The sequence below is a fragment of the Strongylocentrotus purpuratus genome, unplaced genomic scaffold (genome assembly GCF_000002235.5).
Source record: "Strongylocentrotus purpuratus isolate Spur 01 unplaced genomic scaffold, Spur_5.0 spur5_scaffold_19, whole genome shotgun sequence".
Lineage (NCBI taxonomy): Eukaryota > Metazoa > Echinodermata > Echinoidea > Camarodonta > Strongylocentrotidae > Strongylocentrotus > Strongylocentrotus purpuratus.
In genome coordinates, this window is record NW_022145604.1 from 24,741,696 (window position 1) to 24,761,693 (window position 19,998).

Consider the following 19,998-nt stretch of genomic DNA (forward strand, 5'->3'; position numbering starts at 1 on the left):
GGCCCAAGAAAATGTGGTATATGGTTTTCTGTTCGAGTTGTAAAAATGAGTCTTTGTTTACACATTAGACTACACTCCCTTTCGTTCACATGAAAAATGCTTTTTAATTGCCGCTGCGACGCACGGTGGAATATTTGAGTGCATAACGGGAAGATAAACTGAAATAGAAATCGGAGTAATTATTAACTCAGAACCAAAGTAATCTTGAGAGTTTCCGTTGAGTTAAGTTGAATCATAACAAACATACAAGGTCTCTGGTTTGCAAACACCCAACACATTTGTTGTACTATTTCGAAGAGCGGTTATCTAACTATTTCTCAACTACATGGCAATCACCTCAAAAAGTTGCCATTACGAAACCAAAAATGATGGAAAATTTGTTCGTGATGTTTGCTGAATACAAACGTGCTCAACTGAATGATTTCTCGTCCATTACTCTCTTGAAAGACTTTTTAAAAATAATCATTTTGATAAAGTAATTACTTGGTTCTATCTAACATAAAAAACCACGTAGCTGTTCAGATGCGTGCAATATTCCCAGTTTAAAGCAGGTAAACACAGTTTTCAGATAGCTGGCTCTTTTATATTTAATATGTTTACTTTTAACGTTGTCAGCAAGGGCTTTAGTACCACGCTGATCGTGATTAATCAGAAATCTACTACGATATTATTGAAGGGAAAATAGTGTTTTGCAAAAACAACCAGCAAAATATCACTTACCGTGATAAAGTGGTCGCTTAGAAGCATCAGGCATATGGTTCTTTCCTTTTTTTTCTTCTTCAGTTTTAACAAAATTTGCTAGTCGTTACCTGATTGGTGGATTTTGGGGGAGGGGGTGAGGGCAAGTTGAGGGTCAGCTGAGAAAACGATAGGATGCTGTGTATACATCGATCGTGTATCAATTGGGGTGGATAAATTGAATGACTCTCACGTGATTTGAATTAATATTCTTTAGTGATACTTTTAGTGTTAATAAACAAAACACCTAATTGAAGCTATGGGCCCACTCTGTCTACGCCTAAGCTCACATCACGTAAAACCATAGAGGGTTAATTTTAGCAAATGAATGGTAAGCTCAGGGGTAAATTTTCAATGGTGTCAAATTAATTCAAACAAAATCAAAAGAAGTACGGGAATCAAAGAGTATTGGATCTTACTTGGTGACCAGTCAGTCAATAGGGGAAAATACGATAGGGTTAAACCCGGGATCTCAGTTCACGAAATTCACACATGGTGGGTAAAAAACGTGAAGCGAGTGGGCATAAATAACAACATTAACAACAAATATTAATTGTTTTAGATTTTTATTTTAAAGATATAAATATATCGCCATGGTTTAGAAGATATGAATACTTGCAAGCAAATTACCTCTTTACAAACAAGAGTTTTGAATAGAGGCTGTTGCTTTCAATAGTGGTCATGCATGTCGGTGAAAATGTAACAGGTGGAAAGTAGACGTCAAAACATCGTGTCTGTAGAGGGAGCTGTGTACCATCATTTTGAAACGCCAATCAGAAACTGTCACTATGAAAAGATAGATGTTTAATTTTAGGTTTTAACTCAGCGTAATTTCCTTTCCGTTGACCTTATCCTTCCTTCAAGTTTGACTTATTTCTATTAATTTTGTCTGGCTGGCTCAACATTCCTGAGTCATGCACCTATATCTGGAACATCAACGAAGCCTATTGTATTTCCTGCCATCCCATTATCAATGTAATGGTCCTTATTACCAGAGGGGTCATCTCATGTTTTAATCATATTTGTATTAATTTATCAATATCATTTCCTAGATTGTGACAATAAACCTTGTGAAAACGGCTGGTGTGAAGAGACTATGGAAAGCTTCAAATGCCAATGCTCGACGGGATTTGAAGGAATACACTGCTCTAAACGTGAGAACAATAGAATAAAATACTCATAATCTAGCTTTCATTTAATTTCCTTCAGAATACAAAATAGAGACAGGGAAATATGAAGAAGAAAAAACACGTACCATAAACACGACATTTAAACAACAGTTTGGACTAACCTCTCTTTAGGGTAATTTCTCTGTGGTGTAACCCTATATCATAGTACTCCCATGAGTTGCCTACAGACTGGAAAATTCAATGACGTATCTAGGATGTTCCATAGGCGCACATACCCCCCCCCCCCTGAAACAAATCTGACATATCTTAAGTACACATCGAGTACAGTGAGAACAAAAATGTTACCCCTATTTTGGCCCTTGCTCTGCGGCAGCTAGTTTAGTACCCAAAACCATCTAGAATTGCGAACACCCGGTTAAAGTTCTTTAATTATATTATGAATCGTACCCAATTCCAGAGAATCATATAATTGTCACTGGAGTCACTGAATAAACTACATGCAGTCGCACAAGTATTTAAAACTCTCAATCCTCCGTTAAAAAAAATAACATATACAAAACAAATTTTTTAACAAATCTTACACCTCACCATCTAATGTAATTAATTGTGAACTTCATTTTGGTGGCAAAGGTAGCTAGCTGATGTTAGGTTTATTAGTAACAGCTTTTCAAACATTACCCGTGCTGTATGTTATGTTATATTGACAATATTACACATATAAAGAATGCTAAAGAAAGATTGAGCCTATTAAAGGCCAGATCAACGGTCACAAGGAGTCATGCACCTTTTTAGGTGGTCTGTCGTTTTCGAATTTTCTTTCTTTAATATTGTTAATTTATTTATAAATTATTTATTAGGTGGTTTTTCGTTTCGACCGATCACCTCATAATTTCGTCATAATTGTTTTTCTTCTTTATTATTTATTTGTATATATCCCCCCCCCCCCCCACACACACACAGACACACTTTTTGCTGTAGAGGATAGCTCAAGATCGGTACAGTCAATTTCTTTCAATTTTGACACATTCATAGGTCATTGTCAATAAACGTGACAGCAACATTTTCAAGGTCATCAGATCCTTCAGACGTCATCTACGTGCCATTTTGTGAGGTTTTCTAAAATTCAACTCATGATCATATCTTCGTAACAGAAAGTCATTTCTCATTCAAAATTATTATGATCAAGGTTAATATTCGTCCGCAAAGTATCAAAATGCTCTAAATCCTCTACAATTCCTTTTTGCACACGTTTCAGGCAATTTTATGAATTTTCTCTTGCTCTGTCTCCCTCCGTCTCTGCCTGTCTCTTTGCTCTCTCACCCTCTCCCTTTCCCGCATCTGCCTCTCGTTCTCCCTCTGTTATGTTTTCGGATGTTCGTTAATTTTCTCTTGCTCTCGATATGTCCTTTATATACCGAATTGACACAACAATCTACCAAGAATTCTTACCTTATCCTTTTCTTGAGTAAAGATTTGTTAAAACACAAGGGATATTATAATACACTGTCTGTTATTCTTCGCTGAAAAGAGGACTAAAAGTTACAATCATTTGGGAATCGCAGACAAAAAGCACTGTATTGTATCCGCGCTCGCACATACTCAGTTTCTAAAATTCTACTACTTTCCCGGTACCCGGAATCCTGCGGGAATCTCACTCATCAACTTTTACCGGTACTGGCATTGTTCGTTTCTTTATGGGAATGGCTAAAGTCGAGGCTCCAATTTCGACCAATCAGATAGCTAGATTTCTAAACAGAGGTATATAATGTGTCTTATGTCTTTCTCGTCGTTTGCCCTTTACATTATTATTCCTACGTAACACCTCATTTAACTGTGCAATTAATTCATACCTACAAATATAATCAAGAACTTAAAAAAAATGCTTCAATTTATTTATGTTATTAAAAGAAGTGTAAAAATGAAAAGTTACTCCGAACAATGTGTTAAAGTGTAAGATATTAAAGGGTCAGTTTTCAAATTGTCAATTTATGGCGTCTGGTTTATAAATCGTTACATGCACATTGTGTGATGTCATTTCAGCGTGTTTATCGAACCCCTGTGAACCAGGAGGAACCTGTGAGGAAACAGATAAGGGGTTTAGCTGCACCTGCCCGGGTAGCCACTGTGGAGACAGATGCGAGTACGGTAAGAGGATGAAATTATTTATAAAAGAAAGACAGAACAAGAGAGACAGAGACAGAAAACAGATTGAGACATAAGCAGAGAGAGAGAGAGACACACACACACACATACACACACACACACACACAGAGTGAGTGACACAGAGACTGAGAGAAAGAGAGAGACGAACAGACAGACAGACTAAGAGCCAAAATCTGATAGTGAGAGGGGGCCCCCCCCCTCTCTCACTATCAGATTTTGGCTCTTAGTCGGATTAAACTCCATAACAACAACCTCTGAATTATATAAAGATCAATGTTTTCATAACTATAGTAACACAATTATTTGGGGAAGCACTGTGGTACGTGGGATACTTGGTATATCGGTGAAGGCTCTTTTTATAAATAATTCTCATTGGAACAGGCTCCTAGCCAGGTAGGGGGCGGTCGCCCCCACCCCCCCCCCCAAAAAAAAAAGAGAGAGAGAGAGAGAGAGAGAGAGAAGAGAAAAAAAATAATAGTACACAAGACGAAGAAGGAGCAGACAGAGAAAACAAATTCAAAATTCAGACAAGGATTAAAAGTCGAGAACGTTACAACGAATCGTCTGTTTTGTCTAATAATATAACGAAAGGTCAAAGCTTCCGAGCTTCGCGAGGAAGGGGGGGAGTCCTTTTAAGGACGTCACACGTAGCAGTCTACCATGTCTATCGAAAAGCAAATCGAAAAGTCCCGATCGCATAGGAATGGTCGAGGGATTGATCCTTGCTAGGTGCTAATACAAGTTTGGACACGTATTGTTTTCTTTTTCTTCAAAATTAAGGATTGGCTCACAGGAACTTCATCCATTCTTTAGGACTAGCCGGTGGAAGTGAAAGCGAAGGAAGAATTGTTATCACATCTCGTTCTCGCCCTACAACCTACATGTTAATCTATCAAGTAAACTGGTCAAGGAACGCTTCCCGGTTAGTCTGCAAGTATCTAGGATATAAAGGTAAATGCTTTATCAAGTTTACAGTCCTGTATTGTGTTTCATGACCGACAACCTACTGAACAAAATGTTACATTACCCCCCCCCCCTCGAATGGACAAGATTGGATAGTTTGTGAGTCGATTTTGGAGGTTTGGTGGTCCCTGAGGTATTTACTTTTGGTTTTTAAAAGTTCAGCTCTTTCATTGTTTTTGTAATGATAGTTTGGATGAATTGGATTAAATGGTTTGGACCAACCCCTTATGTAATACGTGTCTGTGTAATTTCATAACCATTTCTTGGTGCAGTCCATGTAACTGTTAACAAGACTGGGTCAATTTCCTACCATTTCGATGATTCCATAACTTCACAGTGTAAACTTTTTGCTTAAAAAGGGTAGAAGGAGGCAGCGGGGCAAGTGTTCGGACACTTAACAAACATAAAGCCTTCTCCGGACCCTTTACTTTTTGATTTAACAAAAAGTGTTCTTCAAAAAGCATTTACCATCAAGAATATTTGTCCTTTATCATATTGCCTAACAAAAGTCTTAGAAGATTTATGAAAACTTTTTTTCAAGTTGCATTTTTAATCAACTGTCCGGATATATAACCTATCCACAGAAACGACGTCTGAGTGTGCATCAATTATTGTATACCTACATAATCCTAACTGCTTCCAAACAGTTTTGTTATCAATGTAATCTCATGACCAAACTAGTCGATATCTTTGAGGAATAAAGACAAATGCAACATAGAGTTAAGGAGAGAAAAGTCAAAGACTTTGGTCATGTTACAAAGGCAAAAAATCTCTTAAAGGAAGCGTTAGAGGATAGATAGATAGATAGATAGTTTATTGGTTTCCACAATATCTCATTTTACAAAGAGTGTAACAACATATTTAAAATGATTATTATTTTTATACATGTACATACAATACCGGTACACACTATTCAGAATATTGTCCATTAAGTTTAACTTAAGAGATACAGTTGCGGAGCCTATGGAAAAGCAGAGCTTGTTGTGGATAGGCTCCTTAAACTAAACATGACATAATTAACTAAAGTAAAGTTTATAAAATACAAATACACGCTAAAACAGGGAAAGGGAGATTACAGGGATACATGAACCGATACTCACAGTTAACTACAAAAGACAAGGAAAAGGGAAGGGAATATATCTGCAGCTTATTGAAACAATATTACAATATAGTTTGTTCTCCATATGAGTATATTATAAATATAGTTGGTATGGTCATACCGTTTATAGCTACTCATTGTAATGAACATAATAAGTATACAGTTTGGAGACAAGAATAGTCAAGAATCAGGAATGACAATATGTATTCATATTCATAGAGGGAAAAGTGGAAGGAACTAGACCGAGAGGGAAACCCAGAATCAACTGGGAAGAGAATGTCAAGAACTGGAGTAGACTAAAACTCAAGAGTGCACCAGAAGATAGAGTGAAATGGAGAGATGTTGCAATCAAACTCCGTACCGGGTGAAGATACTTGATAGCAGAGATCATTACGTTTACTTGTAGTCAAGATTAGAGTCACTAGTGTGACTACTTAATATGTTTCAATTGATCTGTTATTTTCATTTTCTTTCCGATCTTCTGTTAAAAGACGTATATGCAACAGTAGGAGGAGATCTCTTCGAGATGTCGTCCTTAGATAATCATTCTGAGGCTGTGAATGTGAGATGTCCTGCCAACGTGACTAACATTACTAACTGCTGGTATGAGGAGACGGCGGCGAAAAACCGCACGGAGGCGAGTGTAGCGGTTGTTTGTTGTACATGTGAGTGTTTAAAAAAATGAAAATATATATTGACGAGGAGACTTTAAATAGATGGAGTCACAACAAACAGCTTGTCTTTGATGTATGTCCGATGCCGCGAAATCGAACACGACAAATGCGTGCTCTCTGATAACGTCTGTTTTTTCATCAAACTAGAAAGCAATCAAATTCTCTTTTTATTGCATATTTGTTAGTGCACTATGGGATATTTACAATAGATACAATTATTCTAATGGTAAATAGTTTTCTCAGACAAAACTACAGTTAGAGTGAACAAATTTAGTGCCAGCAATACAAGAATCGCGATGACAATGACTGCCCACGTGTGCCAAATTAATTGGTTGGGTTGTTTTCTCATGGAGACATACTTCACGATAACGATATATGAAATTTAAAATTTCTGATTGAAATGTTAAATTATAAAAGATGTTGAAATTGTCCTTAAAAACTAATTTTTTGGGGAAACCGCTAAAGCTATTTGTGAAGAATTCTCTTTGTTGAACCTCTGTAACTCTACATCATAAGCCTCGTTTAAATTCTCTAATCTCTAATGTAAACACAAAAAAATATACAACTCTCCTGTTTAATTTGGAAGGATCAGTTTCAGACATCGACGAATCTGATGTCATTTTACATCCTTTATGATTTGCCTTGTGTTTGCATTAATTATCGGTAGTTGAAGCTCTCCATCTCAAACATCCTTGGTATTCGGCATACACTGTTTCAGTTGGGTTCGTAATAGAATTTACAGGGATTCTGAATGCCTAAAACATAGACGTTGCTCAGACATCTGTTTGGGTCATAATAGTTCAAGGCTTCAATTTGTCAAAGCTATAAAACCATATTCTTGACAAACACGACCCCATGTCTAAGATAACGTTTCAGAATATAAAACCGAGATCTCCCTCTAACTTTTCTTGTTAAAAAATATAAATTGGATAAAAACTTAGGCCCTGCCTGGGGTTTAAGATTTAGTACAATACGGGCCATAGGGTATAGGATACGGTTTTAATTTTGTTTAAAGTTATGTTTAGGTTCAGCGTCAGGGTTTGGTAGAGCATTCGGATCAACTGAGACAGGTGGTCGGTAAAAACCTCAAAAGATTCACATGTCTCCTAACCCACATGTGCTAGAACTTCAGAAGGCGCATGCATATGAATGCTGATTTAACCCAACTAGTTAAGTTATAGTTCAGTGGTTTATTTATAAACATTATCTGAGTTGTAAAGACCTAAAAATGCAATTCTGTGATTCTTTTTCAACAGTGAACCTGTGCAGCACACCTCGAGGTAGTCCAGTCGGTCTAGAAAGCGGTAAGGTTCCCGACAGCGCTATTACAGTCTCGAGTGAGCAGGGTCCTTATTTCAGTAAACAAAAAGCACGTCTTAACAGTCCTTCTGCTTGGATCCCCAAAGATGAAGACGAAGACCCCTGGCTTCAGATCAAATTCAATTCCACCTTTGTCATCACCGCCATCATGACACAAGGCTGGGAATTTAGTAGACATTGGGTGACATCGTACACAGTTTCATCCAGTATGGACGGAGCATATTGGACCTACTACCAGGATATCAACACCAACACAGTCAAGGTATTAAGACTTAGTTTTGCTTTTCTTGCCTCTCTACACAGTCGCTCGTTTGTCAGACGTGCCATTTTGCACAAAATAATATGTACCAATTAACGGAAAGTTTGCTTTATGCAACACAATGGCTTTGCGAAATTAACCTTGTCCGATATCTTGATAGCTCCAACAAAACCCCTTTTAACACCGGTATAGATTAACCTTGCCCAGGAAACAATTAAATCATCATGTCTATCTAATAGTCAGAGCCTGGTGTATACCGGCGCTATATAAATATCCATATTATTATTATTATTATTATTATTGTTCAGACGGAGGCAAGTTACCCTAGGTTAAAGGTGTCCAACTCGAACCGGGTTTGCCAAACTCTGTGGGTAGATGGCTTTGCTCTCACTTACACCCGGGAGTATCTGTCTCTGCGTAAGTTACGCTGGCCGGAGGAAGGTCGTGTTAACTAACTCGTGGCAAGTTGGCAAGATCAATATGACACAGGAAGAGTATTTGTGTGGCATATAAAGAGTTAATCTCAATAAAATGAATCATTATAATCGATTGCGTAGTGTGAGCCCGGATATTGAGGGGCACGGGCATCATTGGAGGAGGGCACCGGCCTCATTGGGGTAAATGATATGCTGATTTACAAGGCCACTAATAAGAGTGTAAGTGTGAAAGTGGTCCCAGTGTCTTCCCTCCTCATTGTTTCCTATTTCCCCCTTCTTTTTTTAATGTGCCTCTTTTCCTTTCTTTTCTCGTAATTCGAATGAGGGGGCACGTGCCTCCCCGTGTAACCCAATCTAGCTACGACACTGAGAATAAAATAGGATATCCATAAATTCTTTTTCTTCTCACTTTAAGAATATTCTCTATGGGATAGCAGTGTGGTACTTGTTCTGATACAGTCGTAATGAAACCCCCTAGAATCCCCTCCGACTGGATGGTTATAGTTCTGGTTATAGGAGGAAATATGGAAGATATAACTCAGCACAAATGTAGGCCATGTGCAGTGAATGTAGTTAAACATTTGCAAGCTCCATTAAAATCAAACTTACACAAAAATGTTTTGTTTAAATCTTGTGGAAGACATTAAAGACCGTCAATACTACTGGGCCAGAAGGCATTAGACCACCCAGCCAGGTCACTTTGGGAAGTTTTCTATATAGAGGGAGCAAGTAGCTACTTTTAGTAGGACAGTGGGGCTTTAAATGTTTCCTGATCACAAGTTGCTGTGTTAAGGTTTAAGTATAGATACGTAACTGCCTAATAGTATGGCGAAAGAGAGAAAACGTTTGCCGTGATAAGAATGCAGAATAAAAGAAATCAAATTGTTACAAACTTATCCTATTTAGGCTTAAGAATGCATCGAGGTTTGATTATTCGTTGACTTAAAATGTCACTTTATTATCAACAATGTCAAACAACACACGGAAAGTTATAAGGTGGGATCATAATGCTTTTCTTTTTAAGTTAGAATACGAGGGTATTATAAAGGTCCAGAATGCCTCTATCTAATGAGATCACTATGTAAATAAAAAAGGAGGCGATAAATGTGCAAATGAAGATTTGTCTCCATCATTGTGTTAACATTCAAAATATTAATGATGAAGGTATGGACATTTTTCACAGAGGTATTGCAAATGAATAATGTCAACGAAAGGAAAAAAATATTTTCAAAGCGACGTCATTCGATTAATTGCGTTAATTATTAGATATTGGAAATTCAACATTTCAAACCTAAATAATATCATTTTGAATTTGTTGTATGATCTTTTTCAGGTCTACACAGGAAACTACGACCACAATAGTTATGTGGTGCACACCATGTCTACGCCGGTCGAATGCCGATTCTTCCGTATCTATCCCAAGACAGCCCATAAGAAATACCAGCCCCCAGGGCCCCCCCCCTGCTGGCCCTCAGACTAGAGCTCACTGGCTACGGACCTCTCAATGACTTAGTAGGTGGGTATGGTTTCATTGTTGTTAACCCAAGAAGGAAAAGAAGGATTGGAATAATATTAATAATTCAAGCCAATACAAAAAGTTACTAGCGATGAAACATATCAGGTACCCATTCACTACTGGGGATGTATAGATTCATATTTTGCTACAGGACACTTTAACAGACGCTTATCTTTATTCATGTTGCTTGTCCACCAGTCCAAACACTAGTCCAATACACGTCACTAATACCCCCTCACTAATACCCCAAAACCACGGATTTTTCTTACGAGTCCTAACGGATCGCAAACCTTCACGGGTCGTTCACGGATCCTTACGGTTTGGCCACCTCTACGACCGATTTAAGAGCTGTTACGAGTTATTACGAACTATTTACGATTTATTACGTATTATTACGAGTTATTACGATGTATTTACGGCAAAATTCAATTGTTACATTTGTTACGAGTTGTCACGGATAACTACGAGCAACTTACGGACATTGTACGAGTACTTACGAGTCCTGACGATTTTGCAGCTTTTATCCCTTTCCCCAAATCGTAAAAAACACGTAATAATCCGTAAATAATCCTTATACAAATCGTAAACTAACTGTTAAGCAGGGCTCCCATTTAGCCGAGTTGTATCAGCGAGTCATGGCGAATTGTGGTGAGTTGCCTCAAGGAGGCACTCGCAATAACTCGAGAACAATTCGGTATGGCTTAGCGTAACTCTTTACAACATTCCAAGACTCTGCTCGAAGTTGCGAGCAGTTCCAAAATTTTGAACATGTTCAAAAATTTTCCCCGATTCGTTGTAATTCGAGGTAAACTCGCCCACACTCGTAATATTCTCGCATTACTCGTAACAAGCTCGCACTGCACTTTATGTAACTCGTAGCAACTAGCCACCTTATGAAGAGTGCAGCGCGAGCTTGGTACGAGTAATGCGAGTATAAGCGAGTATAAACGAATTCACCTCGAGTAACAACGAATCAGTGAAAATTTTGAACATGTTCAAAATTTTCGCTGATTCTTTGTAGCTCCAGGTGAACTTGCTTAACACTCGTAGCAACTCGCCACCTTATGAAGAGTGCAGCGCGAGCTTGTTACAAGTAATGCGTGTATATTACGAGTGTAGGCGAGTTCACCTCGAATTGCAACGAATCGGGGAATGTTGTAAAGAGTTATGCTAAGCCATACCGAATTATTCGCGAGTTTTGCGAGTGCCTCTATGAGGCAACTCACCACAACTCCCCATAATACCCCCTTCACATACACGGATTTTTCTTACGAGTCCTTACGGATCGCAAAAATTCACGGATCTTTCACGGATCCTTACGATTTGGCCACTTTTACGACCGGTTTAAGAGTTATTACGAGCTGTTTGCGGTTTATTACGGATTATTAAGAGTTATTACGATGTATTTACGGCAACAGTCCAATATTTGTTACGAGTTGTCACGGATAACTACGAGCAACTAACGTCTTAGTAACGACCTGTTTACGTGTTGTTACGAATAGTTACGAGTAAGTTACGATTATTTACAAGTCCTTACGATTTTTAGCCAAAAAATAACAACTGAAAATGAAGTGTTCGAATTTGCAGCTTTTATACCTTTCCCCAAATCGTAAACAGTTCGTAAGCATACGCAAAGTATACGTATCTATTCGTAAAGTACTCGTAACTACACGTAAAATGCTCGTAATAACCCGTATCAATCCATAAAGCCATCGTAAAATGACCCGAATAAAGTCGTAAACAACACGTAAGCACACGTAACCATCCGTAAACTGCTCGCAATAATCCGTACATCTGTAAACAAATCGTAAACTAACCGTTAACGAATCGTTACACAAAATCTGTTACGAGTCATTTACGGATTCTTGCGAGCAGTTTACGGATAGTTACGTGTTGTTGCGAGCGATTTAAGGATGATTACGGATTGTTACGAGCTATTTACGAGCTATTTACGGACAAATCAATCCGTGGACAATCGTAAGAAGATTTTTGACATGTCAAAAAATTTGCCTCTCCTTTCACGGATCCTTAAGAGTGTCTACGAGTTGTTGCGAGTTGTGACGAGTTATTAACGAATGCCAGCGAGTTATTTATGGAAGCTTGCGATTGTCTACGAGTTGGCGATCCGTAAAGACTCGTAAGAAAAATCCGTGTATGTGAAGGGGGTATAACTCGTTAATACAACTCGGCTAAGTGGGAGCCCTGTTTAACACATCGTGAACAAAACATGTTACGAATCATTTACGTATTCTTGCGTGCAGTTTACGGACAGTTACCTTGTTGTTGCGAGCGGTTTATGATACTAAAACAGGGCTCCCACTTAGCCGAGTTGGGGCCGCGAGCTGGCGCGAGCTTAACTCGCGTAAACTCTCGTGAAGTCGCAGTGCGAAAAAAGTAAATCTCATAAAGAACAAAAAACCCAATCCTGATAGGGTTATATGCAGATTTTGTTTTTATAACGGAAGACTAAAAAGACTTTTGATAAGTAACAACATGTCATCTATAAATGCGAGCGACCGGAGAGAGCGAGATTTAGGAGGAGGTGCTGTTAGTCGCTTAAAAAGAAAAGGAGCTCATTTCAAAGTACAAAGAGTAATTATCAGAGGTGAAAATGGGGAACTTCTTACACCTTCTAAAGTGACTCTCACACTCTGCCGTGTAGGCCTACCGTGTGCCACCGTGCGCGAAAATGTCTGCGGACGGTGGAGAACGGCGAGGGCACACGGTGGTTCGTTATCAAAGCGGGCAACACGTTAATAGGGCGTTGGCGCTTATTTACACCCGGTGGGACCCGGCGAAAGTTTTGGGCATGTTCAAAACTTTGGCCGCCTGGCACCGGCCGCAAGTAAGCGGCAAGAGGACGGTGTTGAACGGTATGAGGACGGTATGAATACGTGATGAAAACGGTCACACTGTATGAACACGTTCACACCACGCTCATAACCCGTTACAGAACGGTGATGAACGGGCAAAAACAAATCCACCGTCTGCAACGGGTTGTAAGCGGGTTGTAAACATGTCATGAACGTGTTGATACCGTGCCACCGTCTTCATAACGTATTCATACCGTCCTCATTACAGTGTTCATACCGGACTGCCAACGGGTGTTTCCAAAGCGGTACCGCCTGATTCAGCCTCCCTAACGCATGGGTAACATCCTGTTAACGCCTCGACGTTCCCATAACGTCCTATAACGGGTCCATAACGTGTCCTTACCTTCACAGTAGCGTCATATGAACGTGCCATTACCAACAAATTTTCTTTTGTCACCGTGTGCCACCGTTTGTCACTAATTATTGGGTATATATAGAGGGGTTTCGTCAGATGAGCTTTACTTTTTCTTGTCATGACGTCAGCAGTCCGGGGACTCGCTCACAGGACGCTCCGAGCGGTGAGGGGACGCTAAGTGACTGGTAGGTGGCTGCTACAAACCCGGTGCACACGTTCGAGACCCGGTATGGGCCTGGTATGGAAACGGCCAGAAGATGGCAACGAAACGGTGAAAAGATTAATTTTATGAATTTTTTTTTGCGGCCGGGGACAAGTTCGCTCAAAACCCAACGTTCTGGACTCTGTTGTTTTTTAACAGCCCGGCAGGTGGACGGTAGGCCTACACGGCAGAGTGTGAGAGCTCCAAAAAGAGGCACGCACCAAGGATGAAAAGATGAAATAGGGGTTTGGGCATTTGTCGACGGAAAAGGGGCCCCCATCTGATTTTGATAGGGGCATTAATGAGAGGTGAATAGTGGCATTTATAAAAAGGGGATAGGTCCCTTTTTAGAAAGGAATAAGAGAACATGTGAAAATATAAGGTGCGCGTATCCGAGTTAAAAAGGGGGTAAGTTATTAACAGCGGAAGGGGCACTTCTTACAAAAGAAAAGGGGCACTTGTCAAAATAAAAGAGGCACATCTCAGATTTGAATAAGGCAAATTATCAGAGGTGAAGGGAGCACTTATCGAAAGTGAAAAGGGGCACTTATTGCTAAGTAAAATGGGAATTTGTCGAAGGAAAAGGGGCACGTTTCGATTACTTGAAAAGGTGGGGCACTGTGCCCCCAGCTTCCCTGCCCCCCCCCCCCGGATAGGGCTGCCTCTAATTTTGGCGCTCTCCAAAATAAAGATGGATGCCAAGAGCATATTTTCTCGATATGTTGGAGGAAGAACAGGCCTTGATCCTCTGCACAATAAATTGTAGGCCAGCTGACGTATCATGGTGCGCTCATCATGCTCGTTATGCTGGCCCTGCGCTCTGCTCATGCTCATACGGAACTCGCCTGAAGTACCCGTACTCGATCTAAACTCGCGTTAATATCGTATATAACTCGGCATGACACGCAGCACGATCGTCGTGCTCGTACTTCACTCTTGGAAACTCGAATAGCACTCGCGTATACTTGAAGGTGGCGACTTGCTACGAGTCATGAAGAGTGCAGTGCAAGCTTGTTACGAGTAAAGCGAGTATAATACGAGTGTAAGCGAATTCATCTCGAGTTACAACGAGTCAGTGAAAATTTTGAACATGTTCAAAATTCTTGAACTGCTCGCGATTTCGAGGAGAGCCGATGAATGTTGTTAAAAGTTACGCCAAGCCATCCCGAGTTGTCGCGAGTTATCCTGAGTTACAATAAGAACTATTCGCGAGTATTGCGAGTGCCTCTTTGAGGCAACTCATCACAACTCGCCATAACTCGCCAATACAATTCGGCTAGGTGGGAGCCCTGCTTTACGGAATGAATCGAGCTATTTACGGAAAAATCAATCCGTGGAAAATAGTAAGAAGATTTTTGACATATCCTTAAAAGTTTTTGCGAGTTGTTGCGAGTCGTGACGAGTTATTTACGGATACCGGCGAGTTATTTACGGATGCTTTCGATTTGGCGATCCGCAAGGACTCGTAAGAAAAATCTGTGTATGTGAAGAGAGTATTACAAAGCTAATGCCTCGGTCAAATTGCCAAATCGACTAAAAATAGAATCTTTTTGGGCCAGTTATAAGTTCTCGTTAGTTCTGTTGTTACTAATGGGTCTTTTTATACACTGATATAGTTTGTTTTTTTTTTCGTTTGTTTTCTTCAGCTGCGATGAACCAGGAAGAGGTTACCTGTTCACGTCCTATACGAGGGGAAGGAATGGGAGTGGAAGATGGACGAATCCCAGACTCTAGTCTCACCTCCTCATCGAGGTATAATAATCCTTACACTGCATCAGATGGAAGATTGAACGGTGGAATGACGTCTGACATAAAAGCAGCATGGGTTGCCAGGAATGATGACAAAGATAAATGGGTCAAGGTGAGTCCGATAACACTAATTATAATGACGATTGTGTTTACCAAGGAAACCCACGTCAGAATTAATGCCGCTCTCCCTGAAGGTCTTACACTTACACTTCAACAGCAGACCTAGCACTATAATATTAGCCCTAACGTAAAGTCTAAATGAAACCCTAACCCTAACTCTAAGATGGTATATGATCATGAATGATTTATCCCCCTTCCCCTACTCTTTGAAAGCAAGTTTTGGCTTGTAACTATTTGTGACGTGTTCAGACTATTTGCAAATATATGTATTTGAGCTGTAAGGTGTTTCCATTGGTATTATTTACTTACTTATAAACTAGTTTCGCATTGCCCTGGAGAGTTGAAATGCGTTATATTCTTATTTTTGTCTTGATAACTTAATAAAGATGTTATGGAACGTCTAAAAATGTTGACCTAATGAAAACTATTAGATTTAAAGCATAAAACCTCTCTTTTTCATATCTTTTCATCGTCGTCATCTTACACACATACCCACACACTAAAAAACAACACACACCCACACACACATATATATATATTAGCATGTATTCATGTTCAAAGCTAGGATCCAACTGAGAGACAAGGCTTGTCATTATTAAAAACTCACCTGTCCCCTCCAGCCGACAAAATATTTTTGTTTTCCTCAAACGGTCAGTCAACTAATTCTGGTCTCGCCGAAACTATTGACCCTTCTCAGTGGCCCAGTAGTTATGGCTTTGACGTTGTAACTCAATCAAAAAGGGAGGGCAGCAATGAGAAACTTTGATAGAGCTAATTTAAGCAACATTATTATCGAACTTTTGTTATTCAAAATTGTGTATTATAATAATAATAACAATCTATAATATGTCGTTGTAGTAATTCGCATATCAACGTATCTATGCGCTTCCAAAGGACTTTAGATATTAATTATAAGAGAGTCGTTGTCTGCAAAGTTGTTTGTATTTGTCAAATTTCTTTCCCTATATATATTCATATCAGTTTATTTATTAGTTACTTTTTGATAATTCTTACTGCTATTAATGCACTGACGAGTCAGATAGATCTTGGAAAGACCTCTACCGTCACTGGTGTTATCATACAAGGCAGATACAAGCTGCCACAATGGGTTACGTCTGTAAAGGTGTCCTATTCGCTGGATAACTTGACGTGGACTTACTCTTTGGAACCACAATGTGGTGAACAAAAAGTAAGTTTCGAAAATAATATCGCTAGTGTATTTGTTTGTCTCGCAATGTATGGTCAACAAGGGATCAAAAGATCACGAAGTTTCGTGCTCCGCTGCAACACTTCGTCAGGTGATAAAATATATTGTAAGCAAGTGTCTTTTATACTCTACGGGTGGACCGGCGGTCAAATAATTCGATCAATAATTCGAACAATAACGGACAAGGCCTATCGGCCAAAGCACACGGGTACTCAACTAATAAACAGGCCGTTGACTCGGCTCACTTGCCGGGCGGCGTTATTTTTTTATGCGGCACAGATTGGGGCTTTTTTTTAAAAAGGGGTCTTGATTTACAGACTAATGGTGGTCGTGTGCGTACTAGTAGTAGAGTTCTATTTTTAATAGTGTTACATGTAATCCACTACCGTATGAAATCATTACATCAACAATTAAAATGCAATTGGAAATCTGAAGAGGAGGCAGCACGTCAATAAGGAGAACATCACAATAATTAGTCAATAAAACAGTAAACTTAATAACTTAAACGAAGAGGAATGTTATCTAAACACATAGTTCGCGCCCGGCCCCCCCCCCCCCCCCACTCAGGTTTCAAAATGACCGCATGCGTGTTGCCAAAATGTCCTTTTCGTAACAAAAGAAAAAGGTCGAGCCGTATTGACTTTACACACCGGACTTTTGCTAAAAAGGGGGGATGCTGAAAAAGGCTCGTATACAAAAGAAAAAGGTCGAGCCGTATTGACTTTACACACCGGACTTTTGCTGAAAAGGGGGGGGGGGGGTCGGTTGGAACACGCATATGCGTACCCTAAATAACACTGAGTGGGGGGGGGGGCCGGGAGTTCGCGATGGTATTCAAACTTCTTCGCAGCGCTAATGCGCTAGCGAACATGCCTAGTCTCACGTACGTGCAGACACTATTCAGACGGGAAAGAACGTACTTCCCATAGGCTCAACACGCACCATGCCCCAATCTGTGCCGCATAAAAAAATAACGCTGCCGGGCGAGAACAAAAGCGTGCTCAACCAATCAACGGGCCGCTGGCATGATGCGGGCCGGCTTGAAGGGGAGTGTCGTGGCGTCGTCTCGTACGCATCCAAAATTCGGGGATTTCGATCCCGTTGTCTCTGTTGAAATTAGGGAGTTTTCGCAAACTCATTGCGGACAGAGAATCTACGGTTCGTGTGCATAATCAAAAAGCTGCTACAGTAACAGCAGGATCGCTCTATGCGCACCTTTACCGAATGATGGCGCAATTGAAAATATATTACAACAGGGGTTACGGTGTTCATAAAATACCCTGCTTTCAATCAACACACATCCCGTTGTGAAAAATAAGTTGAAGAAGACAAGTAAATAAATATCTGACTGAGAAAAAGAAAATCGAAGAAATACATGTAGACAAACAGAAGAATAAAGTAGGTTTTGTGTCTTCTGGGTCGTAGGCGAAATTTATAAGTGAATATTTATGTTTAGAGAAATGTTTGTAACTGCAAACTTTAACATTACTTAATTAATTCATTCGTGGTCATTGTATTTTGTTTTAAGTGGAGCTAAATTGATATTGACTGTAACAAAGTCACACACACGTACACACACGCGCGTGCACACACACGAGCGCGCGCAATTTTTTTTCTTTGATTTTTGATATGTGTGGCATGATTAAGTTTATTACGGATGTTATTTGGATCTGCAAAGACCGAATTAATTCCTAAATCCCAAACGTTTTATTCAAACATCACATGTATTACTTTGGCGTGAGTCGACTTTTGAACTCTCTAAAACAATGTTTCCTGTTCACCCAAACGTGAACACATACCACAAACAAAAAATACTCCTTCATAAGATGTATAATAATTTACCGTTCATAGATGATTTTTAAAACAATTAGCAATTTTCTAGGTGTTAACTTTTTGAATCACACTGTTTAATAAGAAGAACATCGGCGTTCAAAAACTTGATGGGGACTGTTACAATTCTAATTAAAGGCATCGTTTAACGAAGTTAAAGCTTAGTTGCACGGCCCTACGTGCTATCAATGTCTGTAATATGGTATAATATTGAAGCCCCAAATAAATTGCGTTTCAAAATGATCAAGAAGTGCCTTAAAAAAGTTAAAACCTTTGAGTGACCGGTTTTACCATACTCGTTTCCCTCAATAGACTGTAGTGTAATAACAAAAGTTAGGAAAACGCAAAATTTGATTTCGATTTCCAAACATAAATATCTTGATAATCGGACAGGCGATCGGCTTGTTAAAGTCATGTGGTTCCTGACTGACCTAAAGGTTTATAATTGTCATTGCAGCATGAGATAAATCCAGGATTTTTGTTTCAGAATCTGAGACAAAATTACCGGATCTCTTTAAAGTTAATATTTTAGCGAGAGAGGTCATCCCTCCTCTTGGGGAAATTGTGCCCCTATGCCGTTGTACGTGTTTTTTATGTAATCATATCTTATACTCATACCCAGCTTACATATATTTATTAGACATCGTTTTTCGCCAATTCTATCATGTCTATTCGATAGTAATACATGTACTTTTTTTTCAAAAATTATTTTAGTTTGTGAGTACGCATTCGCAATTCAGCTTATGCTGTGAGACATAATTGAACCGGAAAATTAATGCAATGACCTTAAAATGTTGACTTTCTCCTCGTGATTTTCAGGTCTACGCAGCAAACTACAATGAATACACTCCCGAGACTATACTATTCCCTCGACCAATCACTGCTCGATACGTCAGAATACACCCACTCACGTGGCATTGGCACCAGGCCATGAGATATGAAGTTCTTGGCATAACTGGATAGCCTGAAGTTTTAAAGCATGAAGACTTCTTCTAAATCTTAATGCTGTCATTTTTTGTAATGTTATTAAAGTTAATATAATGATAATTGTATTATTTGACCGGTCCTTTATCATTCCATACACACTTGATTCAAGCCGTCGAAGATGGCGTTGTCAACAAACTCATAATTATGCTCACCAGCCCATCCTTCCGCCGGGCGTCCTAATTTAATGATCACGCCATCATCGGCTGGTAGCAAGTGAGTAGGGGGAGGTAGCGTTGGTGTACATGGTGGAGTGCAACATTAAATAGGGCAGATTCTAGACTAGCCCTGCTGCCGCGCTGTGGCTTCACCTAAATAAGGATTACAAAAAATAAGTTTCTTCTCTTTCATGTTTTGTCTCGTTGAGGTTTTGCTATTA

General features: G+C 39.5%; 1 protein-coding gene across 1 annotated transcript; it reads left to right on the top strand.

The window, feature by feature from the left end:
* The first annotated feature begins 6,619 nt into the window (after positions 1-6,619).
* Positions 6,620-19,598, top strand: LOC578931 (lactadherin-like). Its single transcript, XM_030989862.1, has 5 exons — positions 6,620-6,758; positions 8,024-8,349; positions 10,117-10,192; positions 15,376-15,590; positions 19,455-19,598. Exons 1-5 carry the CDS (start codon positions 6,620-6,622, stop codon positions 19,596-19,598), a joined length of 900 nt encoding a protein of 299 aa, XP_030845722.1.
* The last annotated feature ends 400 nt before the right edge of the window (positions 19,599-19,998 follow it).